The 19,229-nt window shown below is 46.2% G+C and overlaps 1 protein-coding gene across 5 annotated transcripts in view; it reads right to left on the bottom strand.

The window, feature by feature from the left end:
• Window positions 1-14,460: 14,460 nt before the first annotated feature.
• The window catches only part of BCL2L1 (BCL2 like 1), a 50,311-nt gene continuing 45,542 nt past the window's right edge, over window positions 14,461-19,229 (bottom strand). For all 5 annotated transcript variants that reach the window (XM_082600348.1, XM_082600349.1, XM_082600351.1 and 2 more), the window contains exon 3: window positions 14,461-15,015. In XM_082600348.1, coding sequence (XP_082456474.1) covers window positions 14,878-15,015 — 138 coding nt within the window. In that variant the 3' untranslated portion in view covers window positions 14,461-14,877. The remainder of the gene's footprint in view (window positions 15,016-19,229) is intronic.

Below are 19,229 nucleotides of genomic sequence, written 5' to 3'. Positions count from 1 at the left end.
CCAAGGACACCCTGGATGCCTGTGGAGGGATTCAGCAGAGCAATTGGGACAATGTTCATTCAATCAACAAATATTTATTGTGCATCGACTATGTACCAGACTCTGGGGACAGAGTGAATGAGACCTCATTCCAGTGTCGTGATTTCCAGTCCTCATGAATCTGAAAGTCTGTAATGGTCACCCTAATACATTATAGAACAGATGAGTGCTAAGAAGGGGAGATACATGGTACTTGGACTGACCTAATCTAGAGAAGTCAGGGTGGGCTTCCCTGAAGAAGTGTCTTCATATTTGAGATATTGTTGCCGAAATTCATCCTCTGTACACTGGTGCCAGATTAAACCTCAGAGACAGAATTTTGAGTGAAGTAGAAAGAAATAGCTCTATTGCTTTGCCAGGCAAAGGGGGCCCCAGTGGGCTAATGTCCTCAAGAATGTGTGTCCTGCCCTGGAGGGGGTAGTGAGGAGTCTTATAGTATTCAAGGAGCAGGGTGTGATCAGCTCGTGGACATTGTTCTGACTGGTTGGTAGGGAGGTAATCAGGAGTCAGCATCATCAGCCTCCTGGTTCCAAGTGGACTGGGGTCTACATGCTTGCGGGAAGCCTACAGTTAACTTCTCCCACCTGGTGGGGGTTTCAGTATCTGCAAAACAGCTCAAAGGACATGGCTCAGAATGTTATCTATTGTCCTCGAGGAAGAACTAAATGTCCTTGACTTTGTTTAATGGCTAAAGTATTATTATTTTGTCTTGCTTGACTGTTTCCCTTTCTTTCTGCGTTTTCTCACTTCTCTGATTAACTTTATTCTTTAAAACTTTGACTAAAGTTTTTCTGCAGACAAAAAGCAGGTGGAGGACATGGGTGGGGATCTATTCAGGGAAGGCCTCATAGGGTCCTGCTTGGTTACAATATGAAGGATGACTGGGTGTAAACTAGATGAAAGGGGTGGTGGAACAGCATTTGAGGGAAAGAAAAGCATGTGCAAAGGCCCTGTGGTAGTGAGGACCATGGCATGAAAGAGGAAATAAAGGAAGCCAGTGGGTTGTCAGAGGAGAAGGAAGAGATGAACAAGGGGAGACAGGGAAGTGGGAGACTCATACAGGGCCTTGGAGTCTCTTCTGCCTCTACTGAAGACACAAGTCTGGGGAAAAGCAGGGAAAGATGGAGCTGAGGGAGTATGTGGGGGCCAGAGGATGGGAAGCCTTGAACATCCATTTAATTTTTATTTGAGAAAGACAGCTGCCTTGGTGCAAGTTTCTCTCTGGCCTGAGGGATCCATTTCACTGCCTTAGCATGAAAGATGCTGGGGATGCAGAGATGGAGCAGAAAGGAGCCCTGGCATTCGGGTCTCCTGGCCTGTGGGCAGGACTGGCATGAACATGGCCACTCAGAGGCTAAGGGGGATAAGAGCTATAGAAATGTTTGATAGTATGTTTTGACCCCATTATTTTGACCCAGGCCCTGATGCTTTGCTAGCAGCAGGAGCAGTTTTGACATAACTGAAAATGTTGAACTATGCAGGTGATAAACTTTGTTTAGATTAATAAATTGCTAAGGAATTATGTTGTGGGTAATAAAGAAAATTGTCAAAATTGGCCTGGGGAAAATTTGATGTTGTACTAGTCATTTTTTCGCCTACAATAATGCTGTGTAACAAACAACCCCAAAACTTGGTGGCTTGTAACTTTGAGCATTTATTTCTATCTTTCATGGGCTTGTGGGTTGGCTGAGGCTCTGCTGGGATCCGCCAGGTTTAGTTCCAGGCTCTGGGTTGGTATTTTGGCTTCCTAGGGCAGCCATAACAAAATACCACAGACTGGGTGGCTTAAACAACAGAAATGTATTTTCTCACAGTTCTGGAGGTTAGAAGTCCAAGATTGAAGTGTTGGTAGGATTGGTTTCTTCTGATGCCTCACTCCTTGGCTTGCAGATGGCCTCCTTCTCACTGTGTCCTCATGTGGTCACTCCTCTGTGTTTGTATCCCTGGTGTCTCCATGTGTGTCCAGATTTCCTCTTCTTATAAGGACACCAGGCAGATCAGGTTAGGGCCTTCCCTGATGACCTCATTTAAGTTTATCACCTTTTTAAAGGCCCTATCTCCAAGTGCTGTCACATTCTGAGGTATTAGGGGTTAGGACTTCAACATAGGAATTTGCAGGAGACACAATTCAGCCCATAACAGTTGGGTTCAGGGTTATTCATGTATCTCCTTTTTCTGGGACCAGCAGGCACATGTTTTTGTCATGACAGAAGTCAGAGACTCCTGAGGGGACAGAGAGACAGTGGGGACCCATGATGCTCTGAAAGCCCAGGCTCAGAACCACACACAGAACCAGCACCTCGTTCCACCAGTCAAAGCAAGTCCTGTGGTGCTCTGGTTACAACTGCTACATTACAATCCCCCTTAAAACTTAAACTTAAAGGCATGAAACAGCCATTTCCTTATGTTCACTGATTCTGTAGTTGAGGAATTTAGGCAGGGCACACTGGGAACTGCTTGCCTCTGCTCTAGACTGTCTGGGCCGCCAGCTGGAAACACTCAAGGCTGTGGCCAGAATCTTCTGGAGGTGTTTTCACTTACACATCTGGTGGTTAACATTGGCTGTCAGCTGGGACCTCAGTTGGAGCCGTCAACCAGAACACCTCTGTGTGGTATTCCCCAGGTGTTCTCTCTGTGCGGGCTAGTTTGGGCTCCCTCAAAGCATGGTGGGTGGGTTCCAAGAGAGCAAGGGGGAAGTGTATTGTATTTTTATGATCCAGCCGCAGAAGACACATCACTTCTGAACCCTGTTGCTCAAGGCTCTCACAGAGATTCACTCAGGTTCAAGAAGGAGAGGACAGAGATCTCCCTTACTTGATGGGAAGACATCAAGGTCAATGTAAGATGTGAGATGAATGAAACAACAAGGTCCTACTGTACAGCACAGGGAACTATATTCAATATCCTGTGATAAACCAGAATGGAAAAGAATATGAAAAAGAACATATATATATATATAAAACTGAGTCACTGCTGTACAGCAGAAATTAACACCACATTGTAGGTCAATTATACTTCAATAAATTTTTTTTTTAAATGTTGAGAGATGAATGTGAGATGGGAAATACAGTGTGGTCATCTTTGGAAAATATAGACTGCCATCCACAGTCAAGTTCAACATCAATGAGTAGAGAAATGTCCTCCAGGAGAGGGTATGTGGAGAGCGTGAGGAGGGAAGGCAGAACTGTGAGCAAATAATACAAACTGGGCTTCCCTGGTGGCGCAGTGGTTGAGAGTCTGCTTGCCGATGCAGGGGACACGGGTTCGTGCCCCGGTCTGGGAAGATCCCACATGCCGCAGAGCGGCTGGGCCCATGAGCCTGTGTGTCCAGAGCCTGTGCTCCACAACAGGAGAGGCCACAACAGTGAGAGGCCTGCGTACCGCAAAAAATACCAAAAAAACAAAAAAACTACCACAGATGTATAGAAATAACCAAAACAAAATCAAGTTGACAGAAATGAAAACTGACATGTTAAATTAGATATTGACTAGAATTCAAACAGGCAATAAAATTTTGACATTTAGATAATCAAATGTGACCTGAAAAAATTGGACCAATTAAAAATAATGGACATAGTAGACAACGCACAATGGCAGGAAACTGGTGAAATCAGATATAGACTAAAAATGACTGAGAGAAGAATTAAATCTTCATGGTGGCATTTACCCCCTGAAACTAAGTGATTTTCATGAAAAAATAATTTTGTAAAATTAAATTTAAAGTGGGAAACATTAGAAAGAATTTAACTTTGGTCATAAAATAACTGATGGAGGGATTACATTTGTTTCATTCAGCTTGACCAAGAAAACTCTTTCTTGATGTATTGGATTAGTGTAATTCTGATAAAAATAATTGAATTCAAAACTCATAGTCAAAATAGTCTTGGGGTAAACACATATACGAGGTCAAAACATTTGGGTCAAATTATCCTGTAATATTGAAATTTTCTGAAAAAATGAGAAAGAAACTCAAGAGACAAATGAGGAACTAAAAAGTGTTTATCTGTATGACAGATAAAGGGCTGATTTCCTTTAAAAAAAGGTTTTTTTAAACCCACCTAACAAATCAGTAAGAAAAAAACAAGAATGCAGTAGAAAGTAAACAAAAGTCATGACCACGGAGATTACAGAAAAAGAATAGAAATGCCCTAAACAGTTCTTAAGGAAAAGTTCAAGCATACAAAAAAGACTAGTTTAATAAACCTCCATGTGTCTCCCGGGAGTCCACAATTATCTGCTCATGGTCCTCATTTTCCCATCCCTGCCCCTGAATTATTTTAATAAATCCCAGGCATTATATCATTTCATTCATAAATATTTCAGTATGTCAATAAGGACTGTTTTAATATACATAACCAAAATACTATGACTAGACAGAAAAAATCTTAATATTTCCTTAATATCAAATATCCATTCAGTATGCAGATTTCCCTGATTGTCTCAAACATTTTTATTTATTTGAATTTTCTTGGAATGAGGATCAACCTTAAATCTAGATTGCAGGTGGTCATCTGAATCTTTGTATGGTTTTGGTATCAGGGTAATTCCCTTCCCTCTATTTTCTGGAAAATATTATCTAGAAATAGTGTTACTTTTTCTTTAACCATTTGGTAGAATTCTCCAGTGAAATCACCTGGGCCTGGAGATTTGGGGGTGGGGTGGGGTAATTTTTATATTGCAAATTCAATTATCTTAGTTTTTAAAAGGCCATCAAATTATCTATTTCATTTTGGGTAAGTTGCAGTAGGTTGTACTTTTCAAGAAATTGGTCCATTCATCAAAGTTGCATTTATTGCTATAAATTTCCCTGTGAGCACTGATTTTACTGCATCCCATAAGTTTTGGTGTGTTATGTTTCATCTCTCTCTGAGTATTTTCTAATTTCCTTTGTGATTTCTTCTTTGACTAATTGGTTATTTAACAGTGTGTTGTTTAATTTCCATGTATTTGTATATTTTCCAATTTTCCTTCTGTTATGATTTCTAGTTTTATTTCATGTGGTCAGAGAAGATGCATTATATTATTTCAATCTTTTAAATTTATAGAGACTTGTTTTGCGATCTAACGTATAGTCTATCCTGGAGAAAATTTCATATGCACTGAAGAATGTGTATTCTGCTGTTGCTGGTAAAGCGTCCTATAGATATTTGTTAAGTCTAATTGGTTTGTAGTTTGCTTAAGTCCTCTGTTTCTTTTCTTTTTTTTTTTTTTTAATATTTATCTATTTGGCTGTGCTGGGTCTTAGTTGTGGCATGTGGGATCTTTGTTGCGGCATGTGGGATCTTTTCAGTTGTGGCATGCAGGCTCTTAGTTGTGGAATGGTTCCCTGACCAGGGATTGAACCCAGGCCCCCTGCATTGGGAGCGCAGAGTCTTAACCACTGGACCACCAGGGAGGTCCCAAAGTCCTCTATTTCTTCTCATTTCCTTTTGTGTATATTTTTAAGATATTTTCTTAATGGTTACTGTTAATTACAATTAACATCTTAAATTTATAACTATCTAGTTTGAATTGTTACCAGCTTAGCTTCAATAACATAAAAATTTCTCCTATACAGCTCTGTAGCTCTCCCTTTATATTTGTCAAAAATTGTATCTTTATACATTGTGTGCCCTGATAACATAGGTTTCTAATTTTTTATTCATTTGTGTTTTAAATCATGTAGGAAATAGAGTTACAAACTAAAAATACATTAATACTCCTTTTATATTACCTATGTAGTTGTCTTTATCAGAGTTCTTTATTTCTTCAAATTTCACTGATTTCTGCTTTTATCTTTATTATTTCCTTCTTTCTGTTTGCTTTGAATTTACTTTGCTCTTCTTTTTCTACATCTTGAGGTGAGAACTTAGATTAATGAGTTGAGAATTTTTCTCTTTTGTGATGTACACACTTATTGCCTAAATTTCCTGCTTGGCACTGTTTTAACTGTCCCACAAATTTTAATATCTTGTATTTTCATTTCATTTAGTTCAATGTATTTTTTTATTTCCCTTGAGACTTCCTCTTTGACCAATGAGTTATTTAGAATTATATTGTTTAGTTTCCAAGTGTGTGGACATTTTCGTGTTATCTTTCTGTTACTGACTTCTAGTTTGATTCCACTGTGGTCAGAGAACATACTTTGTATGATTTCAATTCTTTTAAACTTATTGAGGTTTTTGTATGGCCCACACTATGGTCTATCTTGGTATATATTTAATGGGCACTTGGAAAGAATGTGTTAAGTGTTCTATAAATGTCAATCGAATCCTGATGGTTGATGGTGTTGTTGAACTCTTTATATTTTTGGTCATTTTCTGTCTAGTTATACTATCACTTGTTTCAAGAAGGGTATTAATTGTGATTTGTCTCTTTCTCTTTTTAGTTCCATCAGTTTTGCTGCTGTCCTTTGATTGTTGATTGAATGATATATTTTTTTATCCTTTTTCTTTCAGCCTGCCTATATCTATCTATCTATCTATCTATCTATCTATCTATCTATCTATATTTAGGATTAATTTTCTTTATTTTTGGCTGTGGTCTTCATTGCTGCACGCAGGTTTTCTCTAGTTGTGGCGAGCGGTTACTCTTCATTGCGGTGCACGGGCTTCTCATTGTAGTGGCTTCTTTTGTTGTGGAGCATGGGCTCTAGGCAGGCTTCAGTAGTTGTGGCATGCGGACTCTAGAGCACAGGCTCAGTAGTTGTGGCACACGGGTTTAGTTGCTCCACAGCATGTGGGATCTTCCCAGACTAGGGCTCGAACCCATGTCCCCTGCATTGGCAGGGAGATTTTTAACCACTGCGCCACCAGGGAAGTCCCTGCCTATATATTTTAAAAGGATTTCTTATAGACAATGTATAGTTGTTTTGTAAATTTATTCTGACAGTATCTGTCTTTTAATTGGTATATTTAGACCATTACACTTAATATAATTATTGATACGTTAAGACATATCTCCTAATTTTCTTTCTGTGTGTTCACTTTGTTATTTACTTCCCTGTTTTCTTTTTTCTGCCTTCCTATGGGTTATTTGAAGATTGTTTTTTAGAATTCCATTTTAATTTATCTATAGTGTTTTCAAGTATGTCTGTACAGGTTTTTTAGTGGTTGCTGTGGGTATTACATTACATATACATAATTTGTCACAGTCTACTGATGTTATCATTTTCCCCATTTGAGTGAAGTGTAGAAAGCTTACCTTTCTTTATGTCTCTTTACCCACTTTCATTATTGCCAGGTAGGGGTGGAATTCCAGGCTCCCAATGTGGTCTCCACTGACATTGTGGGGAAAAGGCGTAGCAGGAGAGGGCTCATTCACTGGCCAGCAGAGATGAAAGTCCTGGCTCCCTTGGCCTTATCTCACAACACCCCACATTGGTGGGAGTGGGGTCAGGGCACCTTGAATCAGGGTGGAAGCCTAGGCTCCCCACTCAGCCTTCGCTGATGTGGCTGGCCATAGTCTTCATAGTTTTTTTAGAGGTATTTGGCTGGAGTAGAGCTGTTATTGTCTAAAACTTTTCTGTCCTGCTAGGATGATCCTTTCCTAATCCTTTGAATAGAGAGAGCCGGCTTTGGTCGGGGCTGTTTTTTCTTTTCTGTGCCCATTGGCTTTTTTGGGTAGGCTGGGGTCTCTGAGGCAGAGAGAAAAACTAGGGAACTCACCATCGTGTTGTTCCTCAGGTCCTGAGGTCCCCGCGCAGCCTGCCTTCTCTTTACCTTTCAGAGTTTTCTCATGCTTGTTGCATATACAATGCCCAGGGATTTTCATTTTACTTTAGCAGGAGAAATAGGGGAAAGCTCCCCTGCCCCACCTTCCCAGACATGGAAGTACAGAGGGGGGTCCTCTGTCCTGAGGAGTTTCCCCCGGTCTGCATTTTGCTGATTGCATTCCCATGTATCATTTATTGTGTCCCTCTGTCCCCTGCATTTTCCATCAGTGATGGTCACATTTAGAGGCTTTGGTGAGATGCACATTTGACTTTTTGGCAAGAGTATTTCATGGGTGTTCTTTTGCCAGGAGGCACGTGCTGCCTCACTGTCCTTGTGTGCCATTGGCAGCCTTCGTTGGTCATTATGTAGATTCATTAACTTATTAGGGGTACAGACAGCTTTCAACTTATTGAAAGATGCCAACCTCAATTAGAGGTTTGAAAATGAAATTTTAAAGCATGGGATACTATTTTTTCATCAGCCAGATTGTCAGAGGTCAAAGAGTGTTAACATGGATGTTGGCAAGTGTGCAGGAGACAGGCAGTTTCACAGGATTCCGGTTTTGGGTGTCCCCTTCCAAATGACAAATGGCCCAGCAATTCTACTTCTACGAATATCCTGTGGATACACACATGCGTGTGCAAAATGATGGATCAGTGAGGTTGTTTATTGCGTATTGTTTGGATTAACGAAAGTGGCTAACTACCAACTGTTCCTCCCTCAAGCAGAATTTCCCAACTGATATGCTACTAAGTTTCATAAGTTGTGGTAGATGTGATGGTACCCCCGCCATGTGCCTTCAGAACACCCTCGAAGGTCAGGTGCAGCTTGGGTGGACAGTTCTCACTCAAGAAACAGGTGCCTGTGCCTCCTTGACCATAGGTTTATGCTTGGCAGGAAGGAAGTGCCAAATACTGAGGAGAAATGACCTAGAAGCAGCCCTCAGCTGATGAGGGATGGGAGTTAGTGTATAAATACCTCGTGTTCTTTCCCCTAGAATGTTCCACGGGTCTTTCAAGGATCCCCTGGGAAGGAACCCCATTGTCTGAGTTGGCAGGTTACTCATCATTGCATCCTCTGTTGACTTCCCGTCCTTCCCTGACTCACTGTCCCCACTACCCTGGGATCACCTTTTAAACTACTTATACCTGAATCCTTATTTTAGGCTTTGCGTTTGGGGGGTATCCATAATAAGGTTAGAATTAGCCCCCAGACTAGCCACCTCAGGGGTCCCCAGAGCACTGGTGGTGAGGGGTGGGAGGTCTGACAGCATAGACTGATGAAGTTTGTATAATATTTATGGTGCCAGAAACCCTTCTTAAGCCCTTTACAAGCATAAAATTAGCATTAAATCTGCATAACCACCCATCAGGTAGGTATAATTATCATTCCCATTCTACAGGTGAAGAAACTCAGGCACAGAGAGGTTAAGTCACTTGTCCCAAGGCACCCAGCTAGCCCTGGAAGTCTGGTTTCAGAGTCCAGCTACTAACCACTACACAGCCTGTCTTTCCTGCGGCCCCCACTGTCCCACCAGGATGAGCTGAGTATGGCCAAGTTTGGGCTCTTCCTTCCTGGACACCTAACTGCAGTGATCACCTGCACAGCATGTGGCCACCCATCTAGGAGGGCCACCCACCCTCCACAAGGACCCTCCACAAAGTCCATGGAGCCACTGGAGGAGTTTGCTTTCCAGGTGCCCAGGGAGCTTGGCACGAAGCCTAGGAGAGATTGATGTTCCTAAAAGGGATGGCCAACTAGCTGCTGCGGGATGTCCCAACACATAAATAGTTTGCAAATAAGGGCCTTATCATTGTTTTTGTTTATTGTTATTGTTTTTACAGTGCAATTGGACAGGACACAATTGTTTTGTTTTGCTTGGTGGGGTGTAGGGGGTTGGGGTTTGGGGGAGTATTTTTCACACCAGTGCAACTTAAGCCAAGCTGATGCGGGCACTGGTCATTTCCCACTCAGTAACAAATTTACAAACCATATAAAACATGTAAGACAAATGTAGCAGGCCAGGCCACTACATTATGTTATATATTTTAAAATTTTATTCTTAGAAGACCGTTTTCTTTATGTCCCTATTCTCGGTACCTTAGTGTTTTAAGATTGACTTCCTCAAACTTTAAGACTGACTTGTTAAAATTCTGTAGTAAGACCATTTAAAGTCATAAGAATTCGCAAGGTTCTTTATCATGAAATTATTCAAGCTAATTATCCATGTGTGAACCTACTGAAATGGGATAATAATTTAGGAAGGAATTAATACTCCATTTGCCCTGAATTCTAACATTAGTGCATGGATATTTATTAAACATCAAAGAGGACAAATTTGTAGGGACCATATATGTTCGTTTCTATTATTGTCTGTATATTAAGAAAAAGTTCTTGTTTTTTTGTTTTTTTTTTACCTCACGACAAAGGCTGTGATGGTGGAGATAGAAAAATGGAGAGCTGGATATTATGTAATGAATTTGATCATGATATAAGTTGCTGATTTTCCTGAAAAACTTGTTAATTTTTAAAAATTGCACAAGCAATGCACACAATCATTATCTTAAACTTTTATGGAATTCAGAAGGGTGAAAGCTAACTTTAAACCCTTGGCTTGCTAAAAGATTTTTAAAAAATCATAAATAGATGTGAATTTTACAAAATACTATTTTAACATCTACTGAAATACCGTAAGGATTTTCTTTGTGAATGTTTCGGTACAATGAATTACATCGAAAGATTTCCTATATTGAGTCAATCTTGTTTACCTGGAATAAACCCTACTAGGTCATGAACTATTATTCTTTTTATATGTTGTTAGATTCCATTTGTTAATATTATACTTAGAACTTTGGCTTGCATGTTCATAAGTAAATTGGCCTAGAATGCGCTTTCCTTTCCTTGCCTTCCTGCCTTCCCTCTCTTCCTTTGCGCTATACAGCCTTGCTCCGTTTTAATAACAGTTATATAATTTTCTCAAAAAAAAAAAAAAGAGTTTGAAAGCTCTAGGTCATTTCCTGTGTTCTGGAACTCACAGTTATTTTAAAATACCCAAAATGAAAAAGTTCATTTGGATTCAAAATCCACTTGATTACAACACTGTATTTGTCAATTAAAGAAAGGGAAAAACTATTAAAACATTAAAATATAATTTCAACTGTAAGTTCTGGAATGGCTTAACATTTTCTTTTGTCACCTACTTGAGGTTACAAAGTCTTGTCAATGTTGACTACCAAGAATTTGAAGAGATCATTGTTAATAAACTTTGATCAGGAACTGTGTAAACCATTTTGATCATAAAATCTCATATAAAAAAGTTGTGTTCATAGGAACAAGATCAAGTGTCTCAAGGAAAAAAATTTAAATAGTGTATTTAGATATATTAATCAAACTTAATTCTTCATATCCGATGAAATACGTTGTATTTCATCTCTCATCATAAAAATATATAGAAATGGAATGAATTTTTCCCCAGAACCCATACAGACAGTCCAAAACCACTTCCAGCTTTTCCTCAGTGTGCATTTCCAATATTTTATGTGTGTGCCATGGCATGTTTAAGGTTGGAATCACTGAGCTCAAAGTCTGGTTAAAAAAAAAAGTGGAATATTACATGGCTAGAAAAAAGAATGAATCTGCCATGAGTTAACTGTTGAAGCTGCACAACAGTGGGAGATTCGTGTATGAACATGGAAACTTCTGTAAGATACAATATTTAGGTGGGAAAAGCAAGGCACAGTGTATCTGTTACCATTTTTGAAAAAAGAAAAGGATCAGAATATATTTATATTTATGTATTATGTGAAAAGACGTTTCTGGAAGGATCTCAAGAAGCTGGGGAGGGGACTTGAGTGGCTAGGGTAAGGGATGGGGGCCAGCGTCGTGGGCCTAGAGGTGGCGGGAGCCTGGAGGCTTTGGAGAATGGTGACCTTGAGCCCTGAGAGAGCCGTGTCAAGCTGTGAATCCGGTACCCAAGGGGTGGTAGTGTAGACCTCCTTCTGGTGAGCAGGACAGAGGATGGAGGACGCCACGGAAAGCTGGTCAGGCGGGAGACAGAGGTCGTGGGCACGCGCAAGGGCATCTGGGGTGAGAGCGGCTTTCAGCTGGCAGCCCCCGGCCACCAGGGGGCAGTCAAGCTCGCTCCTGGAAGCGGGCAGGGAGGGGCACCCGAGGCAGGTCCCCCGCCTCCAGGCCCGCCCCCTGGCCGGAGCGCCCGCCTCTGGTCCTGCTCCCTTTCCCAGGCCCTTCCCCAACCTCCGGCTACAGCCACGTGGAGCTCTGTGTGGAGCACCTCCTTCTTCCTTTTGGGGGTCCGCTTGATGGCGGGGTCATCGACGCCTCCCCCCTCAACTTCCAGTCTTCGTTAGGTTATCTTATTCAATTTTAATCACAATCGCTTGAGATAGGTAGTGCTACCCTACCCATTTCATAGATGGGAAAGCTAGGGCATAGAGAAGCTAGGTAACTTGCCCAAAGACCAGGAATGGCGACCCAGGATACACCCCTGGCCTGTCCACTCTCAGAACTGGAGCGTTAACCAAGCCATGGCTTCTCCACTCCGCTCCCCCTCCAGAACCTTCTTCACATAGCAGCCAGAGGGTGCTTTGGGGGCTCTAAGTGGTGTAGCACTCCCTGACAACCTCTCTCTGGCTCTCACTGCCCTCAGGACCAAGTATGTCCCCTCATCCCACCTGTCTGGCATCATATTGACCCAGGAGCCCCCAGACACACCAACTTTTCTTCAACCCGGAGAAAACTCTTGCTCATCCTGTGCATTTGCTTCTTCTTCACCAGGACCACTCTTATTGTCTCCCTGCTTCTTTTGGATAGCTCTTATAGATTCTTCAGGCCCTGGCTCTGATATCACTTCCTCCAGGGAGCCCTCCCTGACTCCCAGACAGGCTCAGGTTCCATATTAAATGCTGTTAGAGCACTCACTATGAGCCTCTTGTGTTGCACTGGCCTCAGATGTGTGCTTCATTTTGTGATTATAATAATATCATTATTTCAAAACCTCAAAAGCACCCTTGGTTCCTCTTTCTTCCTAGAGCTCTCTCCAATACATCAGCTGATCTTGTGGGATTATCTTTAAAATGTTATCTCAAGTCTGACTCCTTCTTACCTCCTTCCCCACTACGTCCTTCATGTCTTGCCATGCTTCCTCAGGGTCATCCTGTTTCCACTTTTGCCCTGCAACAGCCAGCCACCCTTGTATTCGTCTGGCTGTCTCCCTGACCAGAATGGAAGCTCCGTAAAGGCAAGGGCTTTGTTCCCTGCAGGATCCCCAGTGCCTAGGACTGTGCCTGCACAGAGCAGGGCTCAGTAAACACTTGCCAAGTGGCCACTTGACTGTTTCTCCCACTAGAATGTCAGCTCCTGAGGGCTGGGACTGTGTCTGTCCTGTTAATACACAGCCCCAATGCCCAGCACACAGCAGGTGCTCAATAAAAACCCAGTGTACAGGTGGAGAAATTCAGGCCCAGAGGGAGGAAGGGACTTGTCCAAGGTCCTCCCCGGAGAGCAGCAGAGCCAGCACCAGTACCCAGCTCTCCTGCAGCCCCTCTGCCAGCCAAGCATCCCCTCCTTTCCCTGTCCCAGAGCACACAAGAGCCCAGGCCCTTTGTTCACTGAGTGAACACAGTTTATTACTGAACTGCACTTTCACTTTCACACAGACTATTTCAAAGAGCTGGAACAAGTGTCGGGTGGGGGTTGGGGGAGGGACAGGTGCCCCCCAGGAGCCAGGACCCCTGGCTGGCTTCCCCGGACCAGGGCAGGGGAGGGAGCATCAAGCCGTTCAGTCTCCGGGCCCCAGCTCGCCACGTGCATACGCACAGCAAGCTAGCAGCTCCTCACACATAAATACAGACACGCTTAACAAAAATAGTATATCATCTTCACAAGGAATAAAAATTAGTCTCAAATATGTACAGCAGAGAGCCCGGGGTGGCCAGAGCCAGGCCAGGACCCCCAGGGATGAGACAGGCCATGGGTGGAGCAGAGGAGAGAGGGAGGCCTGAAGAGCTCCTGGCCAGGCCACCCTGACCTTGGCAGCCCGGCTGCCCAGGGTGAACGGGGGTGGGGCACAAATCGTTCAGGCCAGGCAGGACTGGCCCCTCCAGCCAGCCCTACCTCCACCCCACGCACAAGGCTCTCTCTCCTGCCCTTCCTGCCTGAGGTAGGGAAGACCCCAGGGCTCCCACAGCTGTTCCCTGTGGCTCCCCCTCACCTCTGGGCGGAGGCCCCTGAACCCCATGGGCAGCAGCCCAAGGCAAAGGTGCCACAGGACAATCTCCTTGCAGGAAGCGAGGCAGCTGAGGCCATAAACAGCTCTGGGGCATCTATCTTGGGCCCAGTCGGTCCCTCAGTCGTGCTCATGGGAGCCGGGGAAGGGGAAGGGAACTGGGGTGGTGCTCAACTGCAAGGGCCACCCGAGCTTTGGCATGGGGTGCTTCCTGCAGCTACAGCTCCCCCATCCCAGGTGGGGCTGGCCTCTAGCCAGAGGCCTCTAGAGGACACTGGGATTGAGGGTAGGGACTTTGGCCAGGCCAGAGGTGGGGAGGGGGTCCTGGTCTTTGTTTCTTTATCCCAAGCAGCCTGAATCCCTAATTAGTCAGAAGTGGCCCCTAAGCGGCTCTTGGAGGGTGGGGATAAATGGAAGGGGAGCCCAGGTCCAGGAGGAGGGAGAGACAGGAAATGATCAATTCTGAGGCCACAAACATCAAACTGAAGGCAATCTAGTCTCTCTTTCTGGGGAAAAGGGTCAGAAAATTTTCCAGCTCCCTGGCAGGAAAGCATCCTCAGTGAGGCTAAGGGGGCAGGGGGTTCCACCAATCAGGCAGGGCACTGCAGCCCCCAGTCACAATCCCCCCAAACCTGTCAGCTTCCACGGGGCAGATTCTGGGGAAATTTTGTGGGTTTTGAGGCCGGGAGAACTGAGGTGGTGTCGGGGAAGGCGGCTTTCACAGAAGCATGGTAAATTCTAGAAAACTAAATGAGGGGACCAGGTCTAGGCCCAACCCTGTGATGTGTGGGTGGCCGTGGGCTGCATGTAGTGGTTCTCCTGGTGGTGACGGTGGCTGGACGGAGGGCTGTGGTGAGGGCAGGATGGCGGTGGGCGGGTGAGTGGGTGGTCAGTGTCTGGTCATTTCCGACTGAAGAGTGAGCCCAGCAGAACCACGCCAGCCACAGTCATGCCCGTCAGGAGCCAGCGGTTGAAGCGCTCCTGGCCCTTCCGGCTCTCGGCTGCTGCATTGTTCCCGTAGAGTTCCACGAAAGTGTCCTGCAGGGAGACAGAAGAGAAGGGAACATGCTGTTCGAGTCCTCAACAGTAATGTGGCTGGGACAAAGGGGGACCATCTGCATGCGATGGCCTTGGTGAAATGAAAAACTGTAGCCGTCCATGCCCACTCTGGGCCAGATAAAGGGTTAAGGGCTGCCCTTCTTCCTGACCCTCAGCTGGGGACAGCCAACCCATTTTATTGCTGAGAAAATAGGTGCAGAGTGGGGAAAGAGTTTTGTCCAAGGTCAGACAGCTAGGAAGTAGTACTTCAGAACCTGAGCTGGGAAAGAGATGGGCAGGGGCAGGGAACTGATAGGAGGTCAGGGGGCTGGAGCAGGGTGGAGAGGAGAAGGGAGATGAGCGTGCAGGGGTGAGCGAGAGCTGGACCACGTGCAGTCTGGAAGCCTCGGAGGAGCCTGGAGTTGAGTCCAAGGGTGGTGCAGGACCACCAGGCCGCAGCCTTTCCACTGCTGCAACAGAGGGAGGGAGGGAGAGAAAAGAGCCAGGGCTAAATTCCCAGAGTGATTCAGGAGCAGGGCAGATCTGGAGGGAGCCTCTGACCAGGGCAGGCTGATGGGTGGGCAGGGCAGGGCAGAGTAGAGCGGGTAATAACAATGCAGGCCTGGGATGGGGTCTATGAGGCCCTGTCCCCCACCCCAGGGGGTGTGACCCTGGGCCCAGGAGGAGGTGAGCAATAGCCCTCTCCCTGAAGCTAGTCAGGAGGGAAGCATGTGATACAGGGAAGGAGGGGCAGTGGGTTAAATGACCAGGCCTGGGGTTGAGTCAGCCTGTGGCACAGGGAGAGGGGAGCTTGGAGCACCCTTTAATGAGTGTGCTTCGCACCCTATCTGTCCTTTAATCCTCTCAGCAATGCTGTCTCTCCCCACTGACAGACCAGGAAGCCTGGCCTCTGAGCACTGAGGGACTTGATCAGGTCACCCAACTCTGTGGTGGAACCAGAATCCAAACCTGGTGCCTGGTGCCTAGAAGTCAGTGTGCTTTGTGTGCCTAGGGAGGGAACAGACCACTGGCTGGTTCCAGAGACTGTGTTCTTGCCTCTCCACCAAGAACTCACATCGTGGGCCCACACCTCTACCTGGGCCGACTGGTGGCTGAGTCACCAGGCGGCTCCCTCAGACAGCGCCTGCCATTTCTGGTTGGCCCCAGGTCCCACCCGGCCAGTTTGCTCACTGTGATATTTGCTGGGCCCTACTTCTAGTCTTGATGACATCCCCTTAACTCCACGCCAAGAAGATTTTTTAAAACATAGGTCAGATCGTGGCACACCAACAGCTTTCCCTTGCACTTAGAAAGTCAGAGTCATGTCTGTTCATGTCCCTGGTACCTAGCAGAGGGCCACGCGCACTGAGCTGCCACCTTGGCTCAAAAAATCCGTAACATTTATTAAACCATTAGGGAGGTAGCAGTGATGCATGAGCCAGAGCCCTTCCAGAAAGCTCACCATCTACTGGGGAAAAGGCGTTGGGAGGGGAAGGCAGGCAGGTGGGGAAAACCCCACCATTCAGACCATGTCACTCCACCATCTCGAGCTCTCCAAGGCTCCACATCACACACGGAATCAAGTCCTCACCACGGCCAGCGAGGTCCGATAGGACTCGGCCCCTCCCCACTGCACACTGCATTCTAGTGGCACTGGCCTCCCTGCTGTTCCTTGAACATCCGCTGAGCTCGGGACCTGCTGCCCTTGCTGCCTGGAGCACTTGACCCCAGGCTCCCTCATTTCACTCCTAACTCTGCTCAGATGTGATCTCCTCAGAGATGCCTTCCCTGGCCACCCTGTCTAAAATGGTACCCACCACCCTGATCTCTCTCTACCTATCTCCTTACCTGGCTTTATTTTCCTTCTCAGCACTTTTCAGAAGCAGAGCCTACCCTTGGTCTTTGTTTTGATTTGTCTCCTGCAGTAGTCATGGCCCGATGAGGCAGAGAGCCTGTCTTGTTTCTATATACCCAGAACCGTGTCTGGCACATAGTTGGTGCTCAATAAATACATGAGTAGAACAAAGGTCTTACATGTCTTCTAAGTGCCAGACATTGTCATCCCACTTCACCTTCATCAGAATCCCCAGATGTAGCGATCTGAGCCCCATTTCACAGGTGAAACAACTGAGGTTTAGAGTCGGAAAGACCTTGCCTGGGGTCACCCAGCTAACAGGTGGCGGAGCTAGGATCAAAACCCAGGACTGCCTGGCCCCAACCCAAGTGCTGCTACAGCAGGACACTTCCCTATGTGGGGGGCTGCAGTGGAGGTGGAGCCCTGGGTCTGGGGAGAGAAGGGCAGGGGCAGTGGCAGCAGCCAGCGTCCCTACTCTTTGGCCTTCATCCTGGTTAGCCTCCATGGGTGTTGGCAGACCAGAAAATTCTTACAGGAATTAAAATTTTTCTGGTCTCAAGTGAAGGAGGGCCAGGTGAAGTCACAAAAAAGATTGATCTGTGATGAGGGAGACTCCCGGGCTGTGGGGAGCATGGGAGAGGGAGGCCATGGCCAGAAGGCTCTGGGTTATCCCAAGGGGCCAAATGCCCCACAAGAAACCAGGGACGTTGGGTTGCAGCCAAAGTGGGAGAGGCCTGGCTCCCTCGATGGGAACTTTCCTGAAGTAGAGGGCTGGCAGCCACAGGAAAATTTCGGCTCTGAGGCTGAGCTGGAGTAAACAGGCCCTGCTGCAAGGCACAAAGCACTCACTGTCCAGGAACAGTTATTCTAGGGTGGCGGAAACATTCTCCTGTCAGTGCCACAGAGACAAGGCTCTGATCTGCCCAGCCCCACCCCCACCCCATGCATTCGTGGTTGGACAACCTTCATCTCCACTTCAGAAGCTCCTTCTCCTAGGGAGGGGGGAGAGAGGATTCTGGGAATTGCTTTTGCAGAGAGAGCAAGAGCAAAACGGGGCGTGCTGTTCCAGGGCGGGTGCCGGGGAGGCAGTGGTGTGGGTATATTTAGCCCACGGTTCACACGACACACTTGGAAACAAACACAGCCATTTTCTCAGCGGGCGCCTGCTCTGGATAAATAAACAGGATTGCGGAGCTGCCCTGGTCTGGAAAAGCAGAGATAAGCCCCCACTGCTGCGAGCCAGAGCTGGTGTGGTGGACAGGGGGTCAGACGTAAGAGTGGGCTGTAGGGAGGTCTCTGATGTCACAGAGGCTTTCAGGAGACCCATCTTCAGCGTGGGTTAGGGCAAAAGTGGGGCAAGTTTCTCTTTGTAACTATGACCACTACCATGGGATCCATGTGGGGTTTTCAGGACCACTGGGGACAGGCAGTGGCTAATGACCTCCATGGGAGAACCGTGGACTCCTAGGCTGGCAGACCCCCAAGTCAACAAGGCCAACCCATTTGCGCACTCTACGGTTTCAAATAGCCTGTTTGTGGTAGAGCTTGGACTCAACCCTCTAGCATCGGGGCCCTTCAGAGTGGCGAGACAAGAACCAGGGTCCCCAGGAGAAGCTAAGGCGGGGGCCACTTTCAAGGTCCTCCCTCCAACAGACCTGGCCACATGCGTGGAATGGCCCAGCCCCACACTCTGGAGCGTTTCATGCCCCTGTGCCTTTGCCAGCATTGTGTCCTTTAACTGGTCACCCTCTCCACACCTCCCTTCCTCAGTCAGCCAACCCTACTCAGCTTACACGACTCCACTTTGGAGTCCTGTCTTCCGAGAAGACTTCCCTATTTATCCCTCTTCAACTCCACGAGGAATGTCTCCTTTGTGCTCCCAGAGTTTTTGGACCTTCGTTCGCACCGTTAACTACTGAGTGCCTACCATGCTCCAGGCCCAGTACTGGACACACAGCAGTGAACAAGACAAATAAGGTCCCCACTTTCACGGAGCTTACATTCTAGTCCATGCATTCTCCATTGGTGGGGGGCGGGGGGCATAGCACAGAAAGAGATCACAGTACAGCCGTGGTATTCAAAGTCACGGCAGGGCAATTAGGACAAACATGTCTAAAAGGACTCCTTCGTGGGAAGTGGTGAAGAGAGAAAAAGGTTGAGAAACACTGTCCTAGTGGGAAGCAGAGAGAATAAGAAGCAAGACAATTTCAGACATGATGAGGTTTTTAAGACAGTAAGTCCTGGGCAGGTGATAAAGAATACCAGGGGACTGATGTAGGTGGAGTGGCCAGAAAAGGCCTCTCTGGGGAAGCGAGGTTTAAACTGAGACCTGAATGACTAGGTGGCAGTGGCCAAGGGA

Source organism: Mesoplodon mirus, assembly GCF_964341445.2.
Source record: "Mesoplodon mirus genome assembly, chromosome: 15".
NCBI lineage: Eukaryota > Metazoa > Chordata > Mammalia > Artiodactyla > Ziphiidae > Mesoplodon > Mesoplodon mirus.
The sequence above is the reverse complement of the archived record's forward strand: the minus strand, read 5'-3'. Positions and strand labels throughout refer to the sequence as shown.